Source organism: Kryptolebias marmoratus, linkage group LG20, assembly GCF_001649575.2.
Source record: "Kryptolebias marmoratus isolate JLee-2015 linkage group LG20, ASM164957v2, whole genome shotgun sequence".
NCBI lineage: Eukaryota > Metazoa > Chordata > Actinopteri > Cyprinodontiformes > Rivulidae > Kryptolebias > Kryptolebias marmoratus.
Window position 1 is genome coordinate 4903935 of NC_051449.1, and position 26380 is coordinate 4930314.

Sequence of the window (26380 nt, forward strand, 5' to 3'; positions counted from 1 at the left end):
TTCTTTGAGATCGAAGGAACGTTAGAGACGAGGCCGCCGCTCGCAGACTGAAGGACGTTTTGTTTTTTGAAGTGACCTTAAAGGTTTGTCTGGGAAGATCCCTCTGCGGTAAACTCGATAACAATTAGGCGACCTTTTACATAAATGAGTGTCCCGCTCCGGTTGTACATCAGTATGTGTGACGTAAAACTGCTTTAGATGCACAGATTCGTCCTTATTTCATAAAGTTAATGATATTAGTTTGTTTTTCAGAGAACCACTCCACTCTTTCAGTTCCTCAAACTTTCAATTACACTGTTGCTAACATCTGTATTTTTATGAGTTTTTGATATTTGGCTCCAGGAGTTTTTCTTTTTTAATTGTTTTTGAGTTTTCTCTGTAGGGATTAAAGGTTCGGCCATCAAACCACGACTCTAATTATTGATTAAATCAGTAAAACGTAATGTTTTACAAACAGCTTTTAAAACAAACCTAAATTAGTTTTGGTCTAAATGTTGATTTTTAGTGCTATTAAATTTTTACAATCTGCTGAAGTTTTATGGATTTTGTTTCAAAAACAGATTTATTGAAAAGGAAAAGTCCTAAAAACAACTTTTTAAAACAAACATCAAATATTATTCATTTTAGCTGCACTGCAAATATTTTGTACTTTATACTGGCTGAGACAATGTTATTTTAAGTAGCAAAATGCTAGCTAAAATTAGCAGGATGATGGCTAAAATAGCTAAAGTACAGCTAAAAGTAGCAGGAGGATAGCTAAAGGCTAAAAGCAAAATGGTAGCTAAAAGCTATAGTAAAAACTAAAGGCTAGGTAAAAGCTAAAAGTAACAAAATGCTGGCTTAAAGCTAAAAGTAGGAAAATGGAAGCTTAAAGCTAAAGTATAGGTAAAAGCTAAGTGTAACAAAAGACTAAGTAAAAGCTAAAATAATGAAAAAATCTTGGCTAAAAGCTAAAAGTAGCAGAATAATAGTTAAACGCTAAATGTAGCAGGATGTTAGCTGAAAGCTTTAAGTAGCCAAATGGTAGCTAAAAGCTAAAGTAGCAAAAGGCTAAGTAAAAGCTAAAAGTAACAAAAATATTGGCTAAAAGTAGCAAAAGGCTAAAACTAAAAATGAAATAAAACAGAGCCTTTAGCCGGAGCAGATTTCAAAGAGAACAGTATATTTTGAAATGTCTTTGTATTTTTATAGGGATATAGGGATATTTTTTGTAATTAAAAGTAAATATTATGAAAAGTCTAAAAGTCAGGGAACACAAACCCTGAATGAACTGAACATTAGATTGTAAAAACAAACAGGAAACAGCAGTGTGAACGTATAGGGAAAACCATATTTTTAATATTATTATTATTATTTATTATTAGTGTTTTCTGGTCTTCAGGGGATTCTCCGCACTGTGTTTTTCTTCCTGGTAGAAAACATCACATTTATTTATCAGATGTTCTTTTCCCCCACCTGACCGCTTCAGTGTTTAACGACTTTAATTCGGTTTAATCGCGTCTGATGCCGAGCCACGAGGACGCCACGCAGGGCTCGGCTCTCGCGCGGTGAAGTATTTCTGCGCAGATGCGCCTCTCACGCGCACCAGTCGGTCGGCGGTGACAGAGGGGGATCCGGGAATTACGGCTGACTTTCCACGACCCACACCGACGCCAGGCGCATCCCCTCTGCCAGCATGTCGAAACTGGACCAGGTCCTGATTCTGGACCCTCCCTCCGACCTCAAATTTAAAGGTAAAAATACGTCCGCGGAGGCGATTCGAGCTGAGCTGTTCACCTTAAGCGGGATAATTCTTTTGCACCCGGAGCTAGCTAGCGTCCACCGCCATTTTAAGTTAGCCAGGGAAAGGACAGGCCGCGGGAGCCTCGAGCTGTAGTGACGCGGAGCAGCCGGCGGTGCGAACCTCTCCGCGGCTTCTCTTTCGTCACGACCGGGGTCCCCCTGGCGACATGTCGAGGCTGTTTTTAAAACCACTCGTTAGCATTTCAGTTGAAACATTTGTAGCTAATGTTAGCAGCAGCTACGTGTTTTTGTTTTTATTTTATTTTTTATTTTTATTTTTTTCTAGGAGACTCGGGCAGCCTTGAAATCCTAACTGCTATCTTAGCCGGAAACTCTCTGGGATCGAGGTGAAATTTGGTGGCGGTGGGGAAACAAATCACGTCCGAAACCGACACACCTGAGGGCAGACACCTGTTTTTTTCTTTTTTGTTCTTTTCGCGTTAAACTGATAACTAACTGTAACTGTAGCACCGAGCTAATATTAGTTTCCATGTCACTCAAAGAGACCCATTTGTTATGGAAGTGCTAACGTGTCCTGGGCTGATTGAAGAACCAGGGCTGAAACTGATTTGATTTCCTGGCGGTGATAAGCTTCAGCTCAACTGTTGGCCATCTAACCTGCTAGTAAAGTTGATGTAACTACTAACCCAACTGTGGCTTTTGTTTTATTTTGTTTTCTTTTAACACGACGGATTCGGGAGCATCATTTAAAAAGTCCCGGTTAGCTCAACTAGCATTCCAACTGTTGATGCAAACAAGCTTTATTTATTTACTTATTTATAATTCCTGGTACTGTCCCTTTTTCATTTATATAGGTTTGCTCACTTTGGGTCACAGAATACCGGGTTTGGTCCTGGTTGATTTAAAAATATGAATCCCACTGTCATAACTAAGATAACATTAATAGTCATAAATGTGGCAGAAAAGCAGCATATCATGACCTTTTTTATGCTCTTGTTTATCTTTTTTATTTTTTAGCAATGTTATTGTAGTTCAGCCATGGATGTTTGGGGTTTCAAGTCTTCATCGTTGCTATTTTAGGGTTCAGAAGCTAAAAGCAAACTTTTATGCTGCCCTAGAATTTCCTCCTGCTTTCCTGATTTGTCCCAGTTACTGATCCGTCTGTGCTGGAGGCATTTTTTCGTTGCTTTGCCAAGGAGACACTTGTTTTATTGTTTCCTTTACAAACAAGACTCCTTATAGTAGGATAGAGGTGTGTTCACAGCCACAACATTATAGTTTGTCATGCTGCTGAGAACAACTGATTTATTTAATCTTACTACTACAATTAGATTAGTGATATTAGTGCCTTGGCTGCTACTACGAATTTAAATCTTATTTTGTTTTTGTGCTCTCCTTTGACTTACTGTAATGTGTTCAATGCGATCGTGCTTTGGCGTTTTTGAGTAAACCATTAAAACGTGTAATTGGCGATGACATAAACAGCCTAGTGTTTTTTAAGCTGCGGAGTGAAGATGACGGCTACATGTAAACGCTGATGGAGGTGTTAGATTTATTACTTTATTCCTACAGATGAATGGAAACAATCAAAGTAAAATTATTGCTGTTATCTTAAACAATTCTGATTTTTTAATTACAACTAACTCTGATGACTCTGCTGGCGGTTTTTTTTGTTTGTTTGTTTTACAAAGATGTGCTTTGTTTTACACGCAACATGCTTTATTTGCTTTCAAGACTGGAAATAACAAGAGGAAAAAAATCAGATTAAAACCAATAAAGTGCCCCAAAAAACCCCAAACAAACCCCATAGTGTGTTACTTTCAAAACCGAGTTATCTTACCAAAATAGAACCACATCAATAATCAAACATTTCAGCATTCAGTCCACAGAGCAGAGCCAACACAAGCTTACGATTTTATTAGCATTTAATGCAAATCACCGTCCTTGCTTGTTGAGTCTGAAGCTACTCATTTCAAAATGTAAAATTAAACGTAAACAGGTTTTTCTGAACTACATGAAACTGTGCGGTTTGACAGAGTTTACTGCAGTGGAATTGTGAAATGCAGGTACGCACTGAATGTAAACAAAGCATTCAGATGAAACCGCAGATGAAGCTCGAGTCATGTGACTGACCTACGTTAGGCTGGTCATAGCTCGCGTTGGTAAAGAAATATGACGGAGTCAGACAAGTGCTGAACCTCGGGGAAGACGTTTAGGTGAAAATATATGGATGAATCTGCTGCAAAACGTGAAAGAACAAGTCTCCTCCGGCTATATTTTACAAAAAGAATGGGTAAAATACAACCCATTTATAAGCTGATTTAGACAGCTCCATACTTTCCAAATCTGAGCTTGAATGCGTACAAAAACATCAGAATTGTCCGACTTCTCGATCCCAAACGGCTCTTTCTGGGACTTCGCCGTGGTTGACCTGTTTTCAGTCACTTCGGCTGTTTCTGTAGGTAAAAGAACACTTCTGGTAGTCGGCAGCCTTTCACCAATTTTACTTTAAGGACACATGAACAGTCAATATATATGTTTTTTGTGGTCGGTCTTCATGAGTTCCTTTAGCTGTGGTTGTGTGTAAATGCATGCGCTCAGCACATACATTGATTCATCTGAATGGTAAAATAGCTGCAGTCCTAGAAAACGTACTCCTGGTCCAAAAGCACCATTTTGTTTTTCTTCTGCAACAAAAACACGTCACTGAAATGATTAAATGTTCTCCATCTTCTCATGAAATGCCATCCGTAGAGGTCTGTTTGGCTGCTTTCTAAAGGGGTCAAGAGTTTGAGACAAATACCTTTTATTTTTTTTAATGAATGGTCTTCAGCTGAACTTTAAACTGATATGGAGAGTTATTCAGCTGACACAAACATATATTATAATCTAATAACGTTTCTTCGTGTTTTATGTGATTTAGGACATTTAGCTCTTATTTAACTTGCTCAGATCAGTCACAGGGTTTACATTTCCCCCATCATCAGATTAACCTTGCAGTGGTGTGACGTCTGTGATTGTTGTACTGATGGTCATTACATTATATCTCTTGCATTGAGGCCAAAATGTTTAATCTAAGGAATGGGAGGGAAATGCCCAAAACAGGGTCTTAAACCTGTTAATATAAATATAGAAAAAATACAGTATTTCCTTTCACTTGGAGTTTATTTGCAAGCTTCCTTTTTGCTTCTCTTATGTGGCAAAACCTTTTACACTGTCTATTGTGTCAAACCGTTTTAATCCAGAGTTAAATTAAACAAGAAGCAATCAGATAAATTATTTTTTGTTTTGTTTTGGAGCACAGAGAAGAGAAATGTTTCCTGACAGATGTTTAGACGCAATATGAGAAGGGAGAAGCTGACCACGTCTTCTGTCGCTGTCACAGAGACGGGAGCTAAATCGGTCCACACGTATGCGAGACCTGGACTGTTTTGGAGCCTCTGTTGGGAATCCTACTGCAGGCAAGGAGGGCAGCCCCCCTCTTCTTGGCTGGTATTTTTAGACTAGGACAGGCCTGGGGGATCCGAACTCAGCATACATGCAGCAGGATGAGGGAGTCGGAGCTGAGAGATGGGCACCGGGTGCACATTATGTGGGTGTGTAACTGATGTGCTCAGCTGGTATCAAGTGTTTTATTTGTTTCAGAGATGCTTCTGCTGACAGCGTGCAAAGAAACGAGGGTTTTATTGGATTTTAGGCAACTTAAAATTACATAACGCCAAAGCAGAGACTGCCTTTTTATAGATTTACAGTAGATAGGTTTAAGAAAAAAATACACTTTGGAGTTAAGTTATGATATTTCAGTAAAGAAAACCATTTTATATTGCTGGTTTAAGCTAGATTTCTGTGTGGCACTGGTGAACAAAGAGAAACTGTTCAGATTTTGGTCAGTAGATGTGTTAAAATGATCTTTCAGTCCCCCTGAACTAGTGAATCCTGACTTTGTCATCCTGAAACGCTTTGGCCATCAAGGAAGAAGTCGCGCTTATTCAGTATATTTACTTGGTGAGCTCACTTCATTTTATTTTTGGGCGCAAAATGTTGCAAAACCTGACAAAAGATGAGAATGCCGGTTCCTATGGTGTTGAGGCTCAAAGGATGAAGGGTGCATCATTTCCTGTTCTGTTTGACTTGCCTGGTGCGTCCATCACTCTGAAACCGACCACATCTGACACTTGACGTCAGCTGAAGCAGAATAATAACCAGAAGAAAGAGAGGCTCTTATTGGTTTTTTTTTTTTTTTTTTTTTTTTAAATGGTTACTTGTCGGCGTGTTAGGGTTATGATATGATGCTGCATATCAATAATTAATAGGGCTGTAATCATAAGAATGTAAAATAGTATGTATGTATGTATGTATATATGTATGTATATATATATATATATATATATATATATATTTCTTATTTCCTTCATAGCAGCAGTACAAACAGAAATTACCAGCACTTAGGAAGCACTGACTGTAAAAAAATAAGGAAATAAAACATGCTGCGCCTTGTCTGGGATGAGTTCTTTTTAAAGTTTGCTGGAATGTGTTTGAGCTGCACCTGTTCTGGAAATAAAACTTGACTCACCTTCATCACTTTGACTTTATCTGGGTGGGTCTTTTAGTCGTTTAGTGCTTCTTATCTCTTCGGATATGAGTCAGGTAAAGAAGCCGGTTGTGGACTTTGTCAACCGAGCTCCAACTTTGAAAAAAAGCTTTCAGTTTTTAGTCAATGTTTATGGATTTATGTTTTAAATATGACATAAAAACCTAAACTTCTTTAACCACAATTTTGCAAATTAAGATGTAATGTTATTAAACGAGCCTTATTTAAATATTAGCATTTAATATGCAAGAAATTTTTCTTTTCTTTTTTGAAATCTTTGATTTATTTTAAAACCATAAATTGCAAAACTAGATGTTAAGGAAGAAATATTTACAATGTATTTTTCATATTTTATTGCAAAGTCAAACTGTTGTTTACCACAAGAGGTTATTTCTGATTGTCATGAGACACTTTTGATTGTGTATAACACAGCGGGATGTTTATAAAATTAAATTATGTTTCATCCCTTTATTTCCATGTCAAATGATTATTGAGGTTACAGTCGGCACCAGTAATTTCGTTGACGTTTTAAGAAAAGAATCAGATTTGAAATGAAAGCCATGTGAGGTAAAGGTCAGCTTAACAGCGAATGTTTTGGATGTTTTTCCTAAAACCAGCTGATGTTGACGCCCCTGTTGGGAACATCCAAAACAAGACGAAGTACGTGTGATTGAAGCAATTTGTAAATTAAATTTCGTAGCACATGCTGCACGTATCCACCTACAGGATCACTCGCTCACAGATGGTCATAACTTTAGATTAATCTTTTTTTGGCGAGGGCGATTTTTCCTTTTTTATTTGTGCTCAAGCTGGGCTAAAAGGTAAACAAGCATTGCTGCGAAGTTCAATTATACACTTTGCCTCATTCTAGGAAACGATAAATTTAAGATGCCGCTTGTAGGATGAAGTAAAGCTCATGCTGCTCGTATTAAATGTCTATTGTGAGTTTAATGCAAAGTTTAGACTTTCATTTCGGTTGTTTTGACGGTTTCTCACATCTTTCTTTTTACTAAAACAGTCAAATAAACCTTCAGATTTATTAAGAAGCCCACATCTTTCGTGTCATCGTTACTGCAATGTCATTTTACTCTGTATCGTGAGACAAGCTTCCTGTACAGACTCGAAATCTAATTATTAGCATTGACTTCTGGTTTCTAGTCGTGTTTTGGACTTTGACGATCAAAGCTGGTATCCCTAAACGCGGTCAAGGACTTAAATCCCTCCCCGTCACAAGATGGATACTTGTTTATATAACTGTTGATCTCATGATATATTGAAAGGACATGAGACGTTTATATGAAATTATCTGCCTGGAGGGAATTGTAATTGATTCAGGTGGTTTGTCAGGCTGCACCTCGAGGTAGATGGTAATGATCCTTTTTAAACCCTAACTTTAAGTTAGTTTAAATCAAAAAATCAAAAACTTACACCAACCAAGTTATACGCTTTGCTGTTTTGTGTGTTTGCTTGAAAACATGTTTGATTATAACATAATTATATTATCTCTGCAACTGAATTATACTTGCAGCTGAAACAGATCAGGAGAAGTTCACATACTTCATTTCATTGAACCAGTTTTTCCTGTTTTTTATTTTATTTTAGGCGTTAGAGTTGTCCTACAGTCTCGCTTCTCAAACCGAGTATCCAGTTAAGGTTTTAATCACGAATGTCCGGTTGAGTTGGCCTTTCTGCTAATCTTTTTAAACTACCTTTTGAACTTCAGCAACCACAAACTACAGGCCTGCTCCTCTAGGTGGGGTGACTCTAACACTCGGGGTGTGCTTTTATTTTGTCGCAGTCGGTTCGGCATATCTGCCAAAAAAATCTTTACAATTTTATCTGAAAAACGGATCATTTTAACTTCTTATTACTGTATCTGTAATGTAGAAGGGGCTTCAAAATGCACAATTATTAATTCTCTGGCTTTTTTCTTTTCTTTTTGTTTCACCAGGTCCTTTCACAGATGTAGTTACCAGTAACCTAAAGTTGAAGAACCCTTCAGACAGAAGAGTGTGTTTCAAGGTGAAGACAACAGCGCCGCGTCGGTACTGCGTACGGCCAAACAGCGGCGTCATCGATGCCGGAGCGACTGTCAACATCTCTGGTAAGCCTTGAATTAAGTTTATCTTCGAGCGTAAAAAAGAAACTGGTGCCGACTGTAAGAGTTGGAGCGAAACAGCCATACGTAACGTGGATGGTTCGGTGAAGTTGTGGCTCAAGCTGCGGTTTGTGGAAGAAGTTAATCTTCAAACAGGTTCACACAATCCACAGTCCACTAGAAGGCTGTAAATTGAGTTGCGTAAGAAGCATATGTTTTAGAAAAACTGATATTTTGGATTAGTTATTGTGTTAAATGTTAAAGTAGGGATTACCTAACTTATTAGCTGCTGACTCACAAAATAACTAACAGGAACTTTGACTACTGGTGATTAAAGTTGTTAAATATTTCTAATAACCCAATTAAACGTGAGCATAATGTTGTTGTTGTTAATACCAAACATTTTTATGCTCATCTGTTTATGACTGCAGCTTTTTAAGCAAGTTTTACCAGTTTGTTCCAACAAGGCAGGAAGTATCAAACAGATGGTGTGGGGAGTGAAATGGTTGCAGTTATTTGTGTAAACTGACCAAAAACTACAACAGCAGAGTCGTTCTTCAGCTTCCTAAAAGACAAGAAGGTTTGATGGATGTGGTTAGTTTAGCTGCTGGTGAAAATTACAGCCTGAAGTCTGGAGACTGACTGCAGTTAACGTTCTGAAGAGGAACACCTGAGATACAAACCTTCAGTAGAAGAACCACCGCCTCTCGCTCCGACCGCCATATGACCGCCACCTCCTGCCTCTCATTCTCTGACCGGCACCGACCACCACCCACTGTCTGACCACCACCCGCTGCCTCTCGCTGTCCCAGTTTCATCGTATTACTTGTGATTAAATCAAGATTCCAGCTTCAATCTTCAAACTGTTAGCATCTGATGACAACAGATTTAAAACCAGCGTGGTTTTGTGAAACAGCTGACACCGATTTAAGCCTTAGTTGCATTTGTTTTTTAAAAAGAAATTTGTTTTAATATTGTGAAACCATGTTTTTGCTCAAATTCATCAAACTGACCCTTGCTTACTGGCTTTATATCTTAAATCCCTCAACAATAGGCATTTATTTTTGGATTTACTTCAGTTCACGTAGATCATCTTGGTGTTTTTATAGCACACAGGGGGTTGTGACCCCGGTTTTGAGAGAGAACCTTTGTGTTAAACTGTTCAGTGTGTTACAAACACATATATGTAAACATTTTATTTTTCTCCCACTTCTTTCACAGTTATGCTACAACCATTTGAATACGACCCCAACGAGAAAAGTAAACACAAATTCATGGTGCAGACAATTTTCGCCCCACCAAATGTCTCTGACATGGATTCATTGGTAAGTGATTTTTTTTTTTTTCACTACAAAGATCTTTAACAAAAAGATGCATTTAAAGTGTTACAATACAAATAGATAAAACTGCTGTCCTGTAAGATCTTTTAAAAGACTTGTAAGCCAGAAATGTGTTTTATTTTTGGTAGAAGTGGTTTAAAGTTTATCATATTTAACCGATTGCCTGTAAATGTTTGTCTTTGCTATAAAATAACTTTATTTCTTTCCAGTTTCCTTCACCTGTGAATGTATTGAATTGGACTTTTCTATTTTGGTTGAGGGTACTGTCGTGCGATAAAAAGACTTGAAGTGATTTGTTTTTATTAAGATTTATTTCATTTTTATTAAGATTACAGGAATATGGCCACCTAGTTTCAGATTTAAAGGGGAATTTTGCCTTGAAGCGACTTATTTTTATTTAAAAGATTTATAGTTTCATGTTAACAGCTTATCCATTGATTTGTGGCGCCATAAATACCTTTTTAAAAAGATAATGTAGTTTTAACCTTGGCTAAAAATGATTCCACCTCCTAGCGTGAAACTGGTCACTTCCACCTTTTGTAAATAACTGAAATTCATTGCAGAAGATTATATTAGAGGGATTAAAGCCCTCCCAGTCTGTTAACTCCACCAGAAGCACCTTTTAAAAGGGAATTTTCAACCCGTTAAAACTATTAAAAAATATTATCCTGGCAGCCCTATATTCTCCAGCGGAGGGAGATCAGTTTTTCTGGCTAACGATCGCCCTCCTTCACCCAGTCTGCGCATGCGTCAGGTCGCGGCGCATGACTTCGAAATGTTGATCATTATGAAGAGTTGGCGTAACTTAATTAAATATAACCGATACGTTGTCGTGGATCAGAAACCCGTTAGAAACAGAACTTTCTGTCGCCGAGGAGCGGTTCGGTAGTCCAGGCATCAAGTTGACCGAAAAATCGATGGTTACGGTAAATATAGCTTTCATTATTTAGGAAAACGTTATTAGCTCCGGACACGGCTAGCTAGTTAGCATTAGCATCAGATACCGTGATATTATAATTTTTTCCTTCAGAGATATTTATTGAAAAACAAAAACAATATTTTTTTTCTAAATATTCACGCTAACATCGAGGTTCCGGTAGGGTTCAGGCTAATTAACCCGACAGGTGGAAATAAAATAAAAAACTGTATTTTTGTTTTGTTTGTTTTTACAGCGTTTTAGTTTAATGAAGTCCAGTTTGTTGATAAATCGTTAAATGCTGATTATTAAACTGGAGTTTGACACAGAAGTGAGTGTTGCCATGGCAACAGTAAGTTTTTTTATATATATATATATATATGTAGGTGAACTAAAACAAAGTACTGTTTATGCAAATAAGTTTAGAAAAATAGCCTAAAATACTTGGGTAGTATTGCTTGTATTTATTAATACTCTTAGGTACAATACCTAAGAGTAGGTCTTTGTGTTTTATTTAAAACTATAAAGACATATATTTAGGTGTCATTTGTAAATGTAGGTATTTATAAACAGCTCACTGGTTATCGTTAATCAGTGGGGTCCGTGTGCAATCTGCCCAATTCTGCTGTTTTTATATTGTTTAAAACTAAATTAAAGAACCTATTGCTGCTTTTTATTGACTATTAAAGAACGTAATGCATTTATAATGGCTCAAACGAACCATCTTCCTTCACATAAGACAGCTTGCTATTTTACTGCGTAAAATGTAATTTTGTTTTGAACTTTTTAAATATTCACAGCAAACATCTGAATTTGGTTATTGACTGAGCTGAGGCAAGTTATTATTATTAGGTTGTTTTTTTTGTTGTTTTTTTTTCCCAAACAGAGACATGTCTTCAGTTTGTCCACCAGAGGACAGCAAAAGCTTTAACTAATCATTTGAAGTCACTGTAGTTGTATTTATGACCTTTTTTCTTTTTTTTTTTTTTTGGAAGTTTTAAAGATCTTCTGCAAGTTTTATTCCTTCACTTTTATAAGAGAACGTTTCTAAAATGAAAAGTTGTGAAGTTTTTGGAGCTTTTTTGAGCAGAAAAATTAGATCCTTCTTGTTTTGGAAACGCAGCAGCGCATTTTGTTTTGTATTTAATGCGCCAAACTATTTGCACGTATATAGTGTTGTAGGGTGGCGTATGTGTGTGTGGATTAAATCCATCTGCTAGCAGTTTAACTTGATGAATAACACGCCTGTTTTTTTTGTTTTGTTTTTTTAAATCTCCGCCAGTGGAAAGACGCAAAACCCGATGAGCTCATGGATTCCAAGCTGAGATGTGTCTTCGAGATGCCTTCTGAAAACGATAGAGTGGTAAGAGGCATCGCCGCGCAACGAAACGGCTAATTAAGAACCCGAGTGATCCTTCCATTTGTTGGGGTTTGTGTTGAATATTTAAAACTCCAGAACATATTAGGGGAGGTGAACTTCAAAGAAGGAAAGCAGCTCTTTAGTGTCAAACGCAAATTGCTTCGTAAAAATTGTCAAGGAACGTGCTTTCATGCACAAAAGCTTTATTATCGACTCTAATCTGTATTTCTCTTATCTTTAGGAAAGTAAATAAACTCTTCCCGTCTGCCTAAATTGTATTTCAGCTTTTTATCTAGTGAAAACAAAAGACCATCTGAAATTCTGTACCACTGCATAAATTACTCATCTATTGAGACAAACTGCTCCAATCTGGAAAACAAGCGATCAGCGGTACAAAATAGATAAAATAAATGCTTTGCAAATAAACGTTAGGCTCACAAAATACCACTGTCATCATCTTTACAAACATTTATGTAAAAAAAAATCAAAAAGTGAGCTTTTTTAACGTTATAGTGTAGGGTCATAACATGTCATACTCGTTTTGGTTTATTGTAGACCTCAAAAACTGCAGTTGTTACTTTTTTCACTGCTTTTCTCTTTTTGGGGTTTAAGTTCACAGCTTACCTGGTGTAAATAAAAACATGCAGCAGCAGCTGTGAAATGTTTTCAAGGTGAGGAAACGACGTGAAGGAACCCACTGATCTGATTATCTGACTTCCAGATCCCAGAACTGAACCGAACCATCTGCTGAATCAGCTAAAACGATATTTGTGCATATTTTAGAAGCTCGCAAACGCGCTTATTTCTCTGGAGTAGGAAAAAAACTGACTCAGCAGAGTGCCAGTTCAGGTGAAAATGCCATTAGAGGCGGCCATGTTTAGCTCACATTAAGCAGGTACAGTGTGTGGAAAAGAGGTTAAAATGGAAACATAAATACATAAAAAAGGCTTATACCCACTGATAATTAGAAAAAGAGTTATGTGACTGCCTTATGGCAAATTATGTTAAAGCATCATCATACCATTTTAATTTATCACCTCTCATTTGGTCTGAAATCCATCTTTAATATGATTTTTATACATTAAATGCTTAAACTGTTGCAGTGGTATTAACATCATGTCCTAACAACCTCCATTTACAATACAGTAGTTGTATTTCTGTGACCTTTATTTCCACATGTCGTCATCTTGGCTGTCCCTCAAACAAAGCCACATCAAATCTAACTTTCCCGTCTCTTTGATCTGGCACCACGAACTTTAAACAAGGCCGCCTTTCTCTAGCGCGTTCCCACATCTAGAGGCCGGCGGCGCTAGATTTCACCTCAGTCCTCCATTTTGTCGAGCAGAATGACGTTGAGGCGACGAGAGCGGTCCCGGCGATGAACTCTGTGAGGGCGGAGCCGACGCCGGCCGTGATGCCCACCGCCGCTGCCGCAGCGGATGACGCCGAGATGAAGAAAGTGCTGGAGAAGTGCAGGAGGCTGCAAGCCGAGGTCAACAAGCTGACGGAGGAGAATCGACAGTTAAAGGTGAGGCGGCGCTGATGACTCGACATGCTGCTGACTCGACATGCTGCTGACCTGAACAGCGCCACGTCTGTAGAAAAGCCAGCAGTGGTTCTCTTTGATAAATCACCTTCTAGCTTGTGGTTCCGTCAGTAATCTAAGGTACCAAAAGCTCTAAAACAGGGGTGTCAAACTCCATTCCTTGGGCGGCGCTCTCCTGCATGTTTTAGTCGTGTTCTTGCTTTAAAACACCTGGTTTATATGGATGACTTGTCGCCACGCTCCTGGAGAACTTGATGATTTGGTGAGGAGGTGATTTAACCGTTTGGATCAGGTGTGTTGGAGTAGAAAAACCTAAAACTCCCAGGACAGCGGCCCTTGAGGTCTGGCATCCAAAGCGGTACATTTCTTTAGCCTCCCTGTCATCTTTTAGCTATCACACAGAACGTTAACTTGTTTCTGATGCATTGTGACGATAATCCTGCAGGTTCCCACTCAGCAGCTCAGTTGCTGTGTATCAGAAACCAGTTTCAGCCGCAGCGTCTTGCTTTGACCCTTAATCTAAACTGGCTAAGTGAACCTGTTGCATTAAGCCAAGTGTTTAAACTCTATAATTTAGATATTTTGAGATTTGGTAGAGACAGGCATTAAAATGTAGTTCTTTTGGAGGGGTAGGGGTATAAAAAATGGACCCAAACTGACATGTTTGTCTTTCGCGATCTTTTAGAGCTGCCATTTTGTGTTGCAGCCGGCATAAAATAGAAATTTGGAGTTGACTGTGGCAGTGACCCTTAAACTGAAAACATATATTTTTTGATTTGGACCCCTGTGATCAAAACATTTCTACTTTAATGTTAAATTCATTTACGGTTGAAAAATTGTTTTTCTCAAAGAGCTTTTTAAATCTCAGTGTATTGATCATGTTTGAGGACCGTTGCTTCATAAATTCTTGTAAACTTATTTGTTTTCTGACAGCTTTAGCCACAATTTTACTCAAATTCTGTCCTGTTTTTGCTTGTTTTTACAGGATGATGCTTATAGAATCAGAAAAATGCCTCGCTCAGACCACATGACATCAAACTCTACTAACCTCGTCGGCCGAGAACACACCATCGCCTATCTGCCCTCCCTCCTTGTTGTCTTAGCAGCAATCTTCATCGGCTTTTTCTCCGGAAAATTCATATTGTAGACTGGGGGATGCATGCCAGCCGTATCTTCAGTTTTGGCTTCTGAAAAAAGTAAAAAAAAAAAAAATGAAATAAAAAAAAAAAAAAAAAAAAGGCCTGGAAAAAGCAAGAAGTCTTTTTGTTGACTTTGCCATATCATTGATAGCGTGGCCCACAGTGAACACATCTGTACAGCATCATTTGAAGGCGTGTTGCTTTTTACGATCCCACGCAGTTTATTCCCCCAGAGAGCTGAGTTTAAAAATACCTTGAGCAAAACTGCAACTTTTCCCCTTTTGTTGTTTTCAGTTTCTTTTTTTTGTTTGTTTTTGATGGCTGGTTATCAGAAGTAATGTAGGACAATGAATGTTTACTGTCAGGCAACACGGAAGACGCAAAAATCTGGACCCCGCGGGGAAGAAGCAGTCGAAAGATCCAGTTTCTGTTCCTTTTTCTCTGTGGTTTTAATAGAAATCAAATGGATTTAGGCGTCTTGTAAATGTTTATTTTAAATTCCTTTAAGCAGAAAAGGACAACTTCTGTTTAAACAAACCTTTCTCTTTGCCTCTGAAATAAATCTGTCTGTAATTTTTATTTTTTTCTGTTGGATTGTTCAGGTCCAGCTGGGGATATAGGTGCCTCGTTCTTGTACATTTGTCCTGTTGTTTTCCTAACAACACCAATGCAGAATTATTATTATTATTAATAAACATACTACAACACTTATTCCTTCTGAGGCAAGTACTAACTGAAATGAGGTTTTCACTCTTTAAAAAGATGTCCCATGGTATTAATTATTAACTAAATAAAACTTAAAAATGTGTTTTTTATAGCAGTCTTTTCCTGTGTCATTTTAAAGATGTATTTAAAAATTTATTTGCGCAAATCTGGTATTACCTGCAGTAAATTTTGTCATAATGACAGCTGAACTGATTGTTAATTTTTAAGTTGACAAATCAAAAAAAAACATGGGATTGTGCTTTTTATTATTATTTTTTTCTTACAATTTTAGTGATTTTTTTTTTTTTTTTTTGTCTTGTACCGAACAGCTTTTGTCCCAGGTGTTTTTGAGGTCTTGTCCTGGTTCTTTTTATGCACTTTTGGTACGTTATGACATTCTGCATGACAAAATCTCCTGTAATAATAAATGATCTCCTTTCAGTCCCGATAGTGAACGAGATACAAAGCTTTCTTTACAAGACGCTGAAGAGAAACCTTTTAAATCGTTTAGTCAAAGAGAAGTTGAGTGACTCCTGCAGGAAGGGATCGTGGGAAAAGGTTGTTGAAATGTTGAGCTTTTCTTCTCGGTAGCAGGAGGAGTGAAGCTGGTCATGTTGGCATACAAGGGAGTAAAAGGTTATGACAGACTCCTCCTCAGGACTGTCTGTACTTGGCAGCTTCCATGTTCCTCTCACGTCGAATCTGCGGTCTCGTAAAAATCTGGGTGTTTCTAATTCTCTTTTGGGGACTACAAATGGAAACCTGTTTCCTGTCGAAGGCTCGGCTTGTACGAGATACAAACTTAATGTTCTGAAGAAAACTCAAAGGAGTAAAATGACTTGCAGAATCTTTTTAGATACCATTTGACATTGATGATTGTGAACTGACATAATTTTGGTAGCGTTGTAGTCTTTCTGTCTCTAAATCCTGTTCTTAAAGTTTTAGTTGAAGCCCCCGAACGTGAACATGAGGACAGCCATGACAACATGAAGACGGTGGCCTGCTATAGAGCTGAAGTTCTTAGGCAGCCACACACAAGGTATTTAGTTTATTTATTTACATTTTAATGCACAAAATGTCTCATGTTGATGACTTGGATTTAAATTATTTTTGAAAAGGTTTTCAGTTATATTAGTGACAAAGTTGTATAGCCAACAGAATTGCTGAATGCCCAGTATTCATCGTATATTCTTGTCAGTAGACACGTAAAACCCTATGACATTATCTTTAAGTCCCCAAAATTGGCTTTTGTCCTATTCTATATGTTGTGTCATGATACTGGGTGTCATGAGGTCATACTATTACAATGATATACTGCTATCATATTATTGTACCAAGATGATGTCATGTCATCAGGAACGTCATGCTATAGTATGTGTGCCGATGATGTCATCAGGAACATCATGCTGTAGTATGTATGTCGATGATGTCATCATGCTGTAGTATGTGTGTCGATGGTGTCATCTGGAACATCATGTTATAGTATGTATGTCGATGGTGTCATCAGGAACGTCATGCTATATAGTATGTATGTCAATGATGTCATCATGCTGTAGTATGTGTGTCGATGGTGTCATCATGCTGTAGTATGTGTGCCGATGATGTCATCAGGAACGTCATGCTGTAGTATGTGTGTCGATGGTGTCATCATGCTGTAGTATGTGTGTCGATGGTATCATCTGGAACGTCATGCTATATAGTATGTATGTCGATGGTGTCATCATGCTGTAGTATGTGTGCCGATGATGTCATCAGGAACGTCATGCTGTAGTATGTGTGTCGATGGTATCATCTGGAACGTCATGCTATATAGTATGTATGTCGATGGTGTCATCATGCTGTAGTACGTGTGCCGATGTCATCTGGAACGTCATGCTATATAGTATGTGTGTCGATGGTGTCATCATGCTGTAGTATGTGTGTTGATGGTGACACATGCTGTGACTGTAAAACAATGACTTAGACAACTCCAGGTGGCAGTGTAAGTGGACTATTTATTTTTCAAAATGTCAAGTTTTCAGGTGTGCTTTACCACACAGAGGATTACATAATTTCAGACAAACCCCAGTTTGAAATTCAGCCTAGTGTTGGTGTGCACAGGTAGAAATTTTCTTTAAAATGCAGAAGGTAAACCTGCAGGTGTGTTTCAGAAAAAAAACTGGTGTCCAGTATTGAGTTCACTGTACTATAAGGATAAACATAAGGAAGAGCTGTAATATAAGTACCATAGTTTAATTTTTAGTAACTAATGACACTGGGGAAATAGTCAAGACTATATTGTAGAAGGTGTCTTTTAAAGTATGACACTATGATGTAGAGGTTCACGTTTAAACATGTCTTTTAAAATCAATGTGGAATCACAGAAAAGTGTTTCCACTGTAAAGTGCAATTTCTGCGGTGCAGCAGTTTCCAGTCTTTGGTAAAAAGAAAGGGAGTTCAGTTCTCAACCTTCTTTACATCTGAAAAGGAAAGTTTTAAAGTTTACAACAAGCAGTCCTGATGTTGTTTTTGTTGTGTGAAAAACCAAGCCCAAACTGCTCTTTAGGTCTGTTGAAGAAGAAGCAGAGCAGTGATGATGGCAGCACTGATGTGTTTGTGCTGCCCTGAGCAGTCGTCATACAGCGGAGACCTTTCCTCGTCCCCTTGGCTGTGATCCGACTGCTGGCTGCTTGACGAGCACTGGACCAGGGGCATCTGGTAGGAGGTGGCCCGCTTCTCCGGGCGGTCCGGGCTACTGCCGTCGCTGGGACGCTGGCCGTTATAGAGCAGATGGCGACCGTGGGCGTCCTGCTCCATGCGGAAGAGCTCATACTCCATGTGGGGGAGCCGGATGCCTAAAGCCACGCAGCCGTTGGTAACGGTAACGTCCTGCTCCACGCCAACCTGCCACGAGCCCTGCGCGCCACAGCCGTCGCCTTTGAAGACGTTCAGGAGGGAGGTGGTGGCTGCATCCATGGGCATCACTCTCATGTGGTTCACTACAGGAGACAAGATATTTTATTTCTACAGATGCACTGATTCCAGTTTTAGATTTTTTTTTTGTTAAGCTCTAGCCTTCCACTACAAAACCTTCTCTGTAACTAAAAATGTAACTACAGCGGACAAGATGTTTGTACAAATAAAGTCATGTATCTTTTATTAACCATAATTTAGATCCTTACTGATACTATCGTCATATGAATGTCTTGCTAAAGTGTCTCATAATGAGCCATGTGACTCAGCGTAATGAGACACAAAAAGGTTATCACTTAAATGTAAAATCCTTGGCAGCAGTTTAAATCCCACACAGAATCAGCTGTCTCTTATATTTGGTTAGAATAAGACTTTAAATATGACCTTCAGACTACATGACAGAGAATCATGAGACACATGATACTAGATTATATTAAACATTGTTAGACACATGCATTATATTATGATGCTCAAATGTAGGATTTGTCCAACAATATGATGGGACACTCTTTAGTATGACCTCACATGACAAAGTCTCATGAGATGGATGTATTACTATGACATGCAGATAAAAAACACGACGCAGTATGAGTCAGACTATAACATGACGGCAACATGAAACTCATTCTAAAGTGTGATTAGCATGACCTCATGATAAAAGGCACCATGAGGCATAGAATAGAATCATGTTCAGACAAAAGTATCATGAGACATGTCGTATAAAGCCCCACGAACTAAAGTATGAAAGGACGCCTACATGTAGTGTGATGTTCAGGTGTAAGTTGATGATAGAAACTATATTATGACTTAACATGATATTGTCATGAGACAAACTGGTATGATAAAGTATATACTATATGGCAGGGGTCTCCAATCCTGGTCCTGGAAGGCCACTATCCTGCAGGTTTTCCTTGTTTCCCTGCTCCAACACACCTGATTCATGGTTAAATCACCTCTTCATGTTCTGCAGAAGCCTGTTAATCACCCATTGATTCAGATCAGGTGTGTTGGAGCAGAGAAACAAGTAAAACATGCAGGATTGTGGCCCTCGAGAACCAGGATCGGAGACCCCTGCTATATAGGAAGCCATTTACTGAAGTCACATGACAGTAGTAGTATAAGACACCCACAAGGTGGAAACTACGGTTACCTTTGAAGACGAACTCCGTACCACCCATGACTCTGGCGGAGCGAAGCCCTCGGCTGTAGCGTCCCTGGGCGTAGATGGTGAAGGTGGAGTGTTTACAGGTGGGGTTGGAGTAATGGTAGTAGTGACCCTCCCAGGTGTGGTTGTTGCTGTGGAAGACGAAGTGGCGGGTGAGGAAGAGGACCTCGGGGCGCACTTCGCAGCGCTGGCTCACCCACTGACCGTACAGGTCGACAGCGAGGTCGGCTCGCGGCGGCAGGACGGGGGGCCGGAGCTCGTCCGAGTGGGAGATGATCTGACAGACGATGCAGCCGTGGTCGTGGTTCTGAGAACAAAACGCAGAAAAACAAGCATTTGTTAACATACAGGGGACTTAAAAAGAAGTTTAAAGTCAAAATCTTATTAACTTCTGAAAGTAATCATTGGATGCACATCTACAGCTATATAGAAAACACAGTTATGGCCATAACTCAGTCAGCTTCACAGATATGGACCTTAAATTTGGTCATTCACAACATATTCCAAGCACTAACAGATCACAGAGATTTCACAAAATGTTAGCTTCAAGGTTTAACCAAAACGGCTACAATTCTGTCACTTATCAAGATATGAGCTTAGTCTCAATCTGTGGGTGATATGCATCCTTTCAAGGAATGTTTCGCCATTAATTTAAAAAATTTTGTTGGTTTTTAATGGTAGGAGGGCAGAGAAACTACAAAAATGCGTGCATCCTCCATAGTTGAAAATGTCAGACTCAATACTAGTTGTTAGAAGCCTGATAAACTAAAAAAAGGAAAGAAAAGATGCTGTAACAAACTAAACTAAGGATAATATAAAAAACCATGAATTTGCTCAGAAATAATTTGTGCACACACACACACACAAACCAACAGCAATGACACAAAAACTGGATTTCAACCTAAAATGGATCCAGTGTCGGCCGCAGTAACGCAGCGGAGAAGCAGGGCGACAGAAAATGAAAGAAACAAACCTAAAAAATAAAGTCTGCCTTGCTCTTGCATCACTGCAGAGTTCCACCCAGTAACCATAAATGAACACGCTGGCACCGGCAAGTGTTCTGGACCGGGACCAGTTCTGGGCACGGCGTATAAAATTAATGGATTGGATAGTCTCTGCGGCAGCACAACGCCCCCCTGAAAAAGAAACCATTACAGAACGACGAGGTGCTTGACTCGAACGCTTTGTGGGTTGTTTTTTTTTCTGTGCGACTTCATGAAAACGTAGAAGCTAAAAACCAAAACTCCAGCATGATCTCATTCGATGACCTATCATTAAAGGCGAGGCGGTGAAAATTAGTAAACAATTAGGACGTTACTAGTAATTTTGAAGATTATTAGCTCAGTTTAATTGGATTGCAAAACAAAGTACCAACCTCTGTCTACTGGATTCGGATCCAGCTGTTTTTAGTCACAAAAGTTTAACCTTTCATCAAACGTCTGCATTTCTGTTGTTTTAGATGGCAGGAATTTCCCCTTAAACGGGCTCACGTCAGACGAAACCTTACCGCCCTTTGCCTTTGGCTGATAAAACCCCCTTACTAGCTCTGTAATAGGCCCGAGAAGGTTTGTAGCTAAAAGAAACAATAATATAAACCACATTTACTGACAATAAATTGGTTAATTTTGAACTGAAGTTACCTTATTAGCCGTCGTAGGGCATGGAGTATGGAGAAAAGGGTAAAAGGGCTAACAGCTAACCAATTTATTTGTGTTTTCAGGCTCATAAAGTCACTGTTTTCTCAAAAACGACACACCAGTTTGAAAGAACGGCACATTAGCAAATATTAAACATCTACACTTCTGCGCAGGACTTCAAGGACTTAGTGTCCACTCTCCAGGAGGACGGGGATTGTAAGAAAGAGGTGAAGAAGAGAGTCCAGGCAGGATGGAGTGATTTGTGACCAAAAGGGTGCCAGCAAAGGTCAAAGGTCAAAGGAAAGGTTTGACAAGACAGTGGCGAGAGCAGCCGTGTTGGACGGTTTGGAGACAAAAAGGACAGGAGACGGAACAGGAAGTGTCAGAGCTGAAGATGTTGAGGTTGTCCTTGGGAGGGACGAGGACGGACAGGATTAGGAATGAGGTCCTCAGAGTTAGAGAGGACAGACTGAGACGGTTTGGACATGTGCAGAGGAGGGACAGAAGGATGTTGGAGACATATGGATGCAGTTAGAGAGGACAGAGTTAGATGGAGGAGGACAACTGGCTGTGATGACCCCTGAAAAAAGAACAGCTGAAGAAGAAGAAGAAACTTCTACACTTTTGTTGCTGGTTTTCTTAACCAAACATCCTCCGTCTTCCTACCAGTTAAGTGGATTTTTGGACTGACTAGACGCGCCGAAGTGTCAGACATACATCTGCAGCTTCAGCTAATATTAAACCCTAATGTAGCGTTCTTTAGCCTGGATGATGTCGTGGCTGATAACAACAGGGACGTTGTGTAAATTTGTAGTGACGTAAGTACTTTGATTTTTACGGTGCAAGGCGCCATACTTATCCCGGCTGAGTTCATGCGACATTTATCTGACAGAACATCAGACTATTCCTTTAAGGTGGATCATAGTAACCGTTTAGTTTTGTTTTTTAAAACAAAAAAATATAACAATGGGAGGGGGAGATGGCACTCCAGGCATGCATGAAACCAGAGCCGGTGTCCGCTTTGCTGGAGTGTTTAATATGGCTGCGTGATTCAAAATTCTGGGAATACCACATGTTAATTGTTCCTAGGGATGGGCCCAGCTTCACGCGGCACCTCTTCAGGCCAAAGGGCGCCGAGGGGGGAGAGGTTCTGGGTCCATTACGAGCTTGGCTCATCCCTCCAGGTTCTGTTTATGTTCTGATCAGCAACACCGAGGCCCCATTGTCTCCGTAAAAACCGGCGTTTGTTTAGACAGCGGACCCCAGCAGGATTTCACTGTCATGTTTGTCGACTGTGACAGTGAAAACATCACTCCAGGGTCTGAGCCAGCGGGGAAACTCGTGTAAACAGAGAAGTCACATCCTGTCAGCACGGCAGAGGAGGGAGACTATTTTCTTCTTCACGCTGAGATTTGGGAGATAAAATCCGTTTGTACGTACGTCTGCTTTCTTTTACTATAAAATGTATTTGAGTTTTTAAAAAAACTAGTTTATTATTGCCCGTCTGTGAGTTTTTCACAGCAAAAAATGAAGCACTGGATGGATTTTAATGAAACTTTCAGAGGAGAATCACTGGATATACATCTACACTGGATTAACATTTGGACTCAATTCAATTCAAGATGGCCGCTACAGCTAATCGACTTTAGCAAACACCAACTCCGTCAAACATGGCGTGTTGTTAGTCAGATCGCACATAACGTTATTTTCAAGATAACTTTGTAAATCGTCAACATGACACGATCTGAGCTGAAAGGTAGCAGGAAATATGAACTCCTTCATGGATTACGTCTTTAATTGACACACAGGAGATTTTAATTCAGGATTAGATCAAATAATATTTTTAAAAAGCCAGATTGTTTTATTTGTTTTGCTTTAACCGCACGAGATATGAGCAGAAATTTGACTGACCGACATGTTTGGACACCTTTAAATTTGTTAAAATTAAAAGCATTTTGCTCTGGCTTTAAAAACTGAAGCTCGTGTAGTGTGTGTGTGTGTGTGTGTGTGTGGTCTTCGGGGTGAAGGAGGTCAGCACAGTGGGAGTGAAGCTCAGCTGTGGTTTCATGCTGAAGTCACAAACTCGGGACAGAAAATATAGCCCTCTCTCTGACCCGTAAGGATGCCGTATTGAACACAAAAAGTCAAATATGTGAGTGGGAACGGTTCTCAGCCTCCTGCTGATGAATCTGGACCGCTGTCTGCAGTCCGACCCGACCCAACCCGACAGCGGGGACACTGGAGCTCAGATTCTGTTTCAGGAATCGTTCAGGGCTCAGCATTCCTCACGCGTCACCCCTCGCCTCTCAGGCCACGTGCTGTGAGACGCGCCGTTACTGACTCTCAGCTACTACCACACCAGATTTTAGCTCAGTATCTGTAAAACTGGCGGCGTTACAAAGGTGGAATAGCTGCGGCGGCCATCTTGAATGTCAGGGAAGCTAAGCAGTCGTAGATGTACAACCAGTGATTACTTTCTGAATGTTTCATTAAAATGTGTCCGCTGGTTCATGAGTTTTAAAAGCTACAGAAAAACTTTACTTTTGGCAGCAGGAGATAAACTGTGTGGGTAAACATCTGGGGAAATCAAAGATTTTGTTTTTGGTGTCTTTGCTTCATGTCGGGTCTTTGCACATCTTCTACCCTGGTCCTAGAGAGCCAAAGTTGTAGTATTATTTACGATTGCTGTCATGAAACAAATGAGTTAAATTTGCATTTAACCTCTGGGCAAAAACAAGACAAAAGCTGTCTTAATAGGAAAACCCATTAGAAATGTAATCCCATCTCCAGAAGCATTGTGTATTTAAATCAAAAAGCAAAGATTTGAAAGTTTAAAACTTGAACTTCTTAGAAAACTGTTCAAATTAAAGGCCTGACATTCCTTGAAGGAGTGCATGTCACCCACCATCTTTCAAGCCAGAGTTTTAAACTAAAATAATCTTCTTTTGAAAAAGGATGTAGGTTTAGACCAGTGATAGGGCCGCTATCCTGCAGGTTTTAATTGTTTCTCTGCTCCGACACCTGATTCAGTGGTTAAATCACCTCTTCATGTTCTGCAGAAGCCTGTTAATGACACACTGATTCAGACCAGGTGTTGGAGCAGAGGAACAGGTAAATCATGCAGGATTAGTGGCTCTCCAGGACCAGGGTTGCCCACCCCTGTTCCAGAGTCCGAAGTGTTTTGTTAGAAAACCGGTCGCGGACCAACCTCGGCGTTCTGCAGGGGCGTCTGGTAGCTGGACGGTTTGTAGAACAGCCTCTGCGGCGGCTCCGTGTGGACGTCCCCCAGGAACAGCTCCTCCACCAGGTGGTCCAGGTTGTGGTGCAGGTACTGCTTCTCCACCCGCAGCAGCTGCAGCTCGTGCATGGTGAAGCTCAGCTCCTTGGAGCAGTTGTAGCCTCCCTCCTCATTCCACAGCTCGTAGGTCACGCCGGGCTCCCAGGGGCCCCTCACGGCCCCGCTGCAGCTGTGGTTAAGCCTCTGGCTCAGCTCCGTGGCCACGGTGGGTGTGTGGCACACCATCTGGACGCGGTGGAGCTGGTAATCCGCCTCCGTGCCCCCTCGGATGATCCAGGAGGCCTGTCGTAAGCGCAGCCGGCCGTGGACCAGCAGCGTGTAGGCCGGTTTGGTGCAGTGGTTGTCCTCGTAGTAGAACTGGTGGGCCTGGAAGGTGTTGTTGGGATAAAACCTGTAGGATCGGGTCAGAAACTCCGGACCGGATCTCACTTCGCAGCTGCGACAGAGAGCAGAGAGCAAAGCAGATAAACTTTGTGGAAGTTCATGATTCTGAGATTAGCTGGAAACTTTCCTGCTTTACGTTGATGCCCACTCACTTTAAAGCATCTCAAAGATACCAACAACTTTCTGTAAAGCTGAGACTTTAACTTGTTTTCTGCTGCTAAGATATTAAGGCATTCAGAGAAAGTCAAACCAACCTGGTGGAGACCCAGTGGCCCTTCACGTTAGGAGGCATCTGCACCGTGATCCGGGCCCCGTTGTGAAGGTGCTTCAGCTTGTGTTGGCACTGAGAGTCTCTGATGGAGCGGCCGAAGATCTTCAGGGACAAATGACCCGAGTGGCCGTGTGGGTGACGCAGCGAGGAGCCTTCAGCCCAAACTGAGAGGAAAAATAAATGAAATGCGTGGAAATCATGGAAAATTTAGAATTTTGTCTTAGCTAAAAGCTAAAAACAAGCTAAAAAGGTAAAAACAAAGAGTCTTCAAACAAGTCATTGAAGAGGTTTCTATTCATTTCGATGGGGAAACAAAGGTCAAGGTAAATATTTCATAAAGTATAAAGACTCCAAACAACTAATGTCTTCAATGAACTTAACATTTTGACAGATAAATGGTTAAAATAGCTGAAAGTATGCTGGATGAACATCTACAACTGACCCACAGAAACAGGAAGACAATCGTGCGAACGCTGACTCGGCATTCGTACGATTCGTACAAAAAGATGAGCTGATTTCAGCCAACCTGCTTCTCCATCCACCAAAAAGATAAAAACAATAACTTCTGTGCTGGAATGTGGAGCACAAAGGGATAAAATATTGGAAATGAAAGCATTTCCGAAGCCTGCAGACCAAAAAATGCCCCCAAAGCTCACGTTCCACTGAGGCTGTGTTTCCAATTATGCTCCAGTGTCGTTCAAATCTACCTTGAAAAGCTAAAACTTGGCCTAAAAGTTTTTCGATCAGTGATATCATTTACTACCCTTCCAGTATGAGACTAATAATGCTGAGAGGGCGGCCGAAAAGCGTCTGATTCAAAGAAGCTTCCAGCTGTTTCACTCCGGCCTCTCTGTGTTCCCGCCCAGACCGGCGAGTAAATCACCACATCAGAGAGGAGACGCTGCACAATGTGGGGCTTGATCTCCCGCTCAGACAGTGGCATTAGTGACGCAGATTCAGCTGCTGAAGATGTGTTAAAAAAACAAGGAGTGCAAAAATGGATCAGCTGCAGATGTGCATCCTGATTCAAGATGGCTGCCACAGCTAATCAACCTCAACGAAACACAAAAAATGCTACAACTCAGTCAGTTTTGCACACATTTAGCTACATTTTGGCACTGAAAGTCATCTCTAATGTATATATTCTGAGTGCCACCAGGAAACAAACTGGTTTTTAAACTTTTAAAATTAAATGTTGAAGTCAAACCTGTCTGTTAGCAAAATATCTCACAAGC

General features: G+C 40.1%; 2 protein-coding genes across 3 annotated transcripts in view; one reads left to right on the plus strand and one right to left on the minus strand.

The window, feature by feature from the left end:
* Positions 1 to 1554: 1554 nt before the first annotated feature.
* vapal (VAMP (vesicle-associated membrane protein)-associated protein A, like) lies at positions 1555 to 15444 on the plus strand. The gene is made up of 6 exons (XM_017411077.3): positions 1555 to 1733; positions 8286 to 8438; positions 9654 to 9757; positions 11971 to 12051; positions 13394 to 13576; positions 14580 to 15444. The coding sequence occupies exons 1-6, from the start codon at positions 1676 to 1678 to the stop codon at positions 14739 to 14741; spliced, it is 741 nt and encodes a 246-aa protein (XP_017266566.1). The 5' UTR covers positions 1555 to 1675; the 3' UTR covers positions 14742 to 15444.
* A 1968-nt stretch (positions 15445 to 17412) lies between these two features.
* The window catches only part of LOC108232932 (protein APCDD1-like), a 28325-nt gene continuing 19357 nt past the window's right edge, over positions 17413 to 26380 (minus strand). For both annotated transcript variants that reach the window (XM_025004800.2, XM_017411076.3), the window contains 4 exons: positions 25129 to 25309; positions 24401 to 24926; positions 19541 to 19862; positions 17413 to 18416 (listed from right to left, as the gene is read on the minus strand). In XM_025004800.2, the coding sequence (XP_024860568.1) occupies positions 17980 to 18416; positions 19541 to 19862; positions 24401 to 24926; positions 25129 to 25166 (1323 nt within the window). In that variant the 5' untranslated portion in view covers positions 25167 to 25309 and the 3' untranslated portion in view covers positions 17413 to 17979. The remainder of the gene's footprint in view (positions 18417 to 19540; positions 19863 to 24400; positions 24927 to 25128; positions 25310 to 26380) is intronic.

Bases quoted from the DNA above. Each gene is read 5' to 3' on its own strand.
- vapal (XM_017411077.3), top strand. From the start codon at position 1,676: ATGTCGAAACTGGACCAGGTCCTGATTCTGGACCCTCCCTCCGACCTC. The intron at 1,734-8,285 runs GTAAAAATACGT...TTGTTTCACCAG, and splicing joins CTCCGACCTCAAATTTAAAG to GTCCTTTCACAGATGTAGTT. The intron at 12,052-13,393 runs GTAAGAGGCATC...TTTGTCGAGCAG, and splicing joins CTTCTGAAAACGATAGAGTG to AATGACGTTGAGGCGACGAG.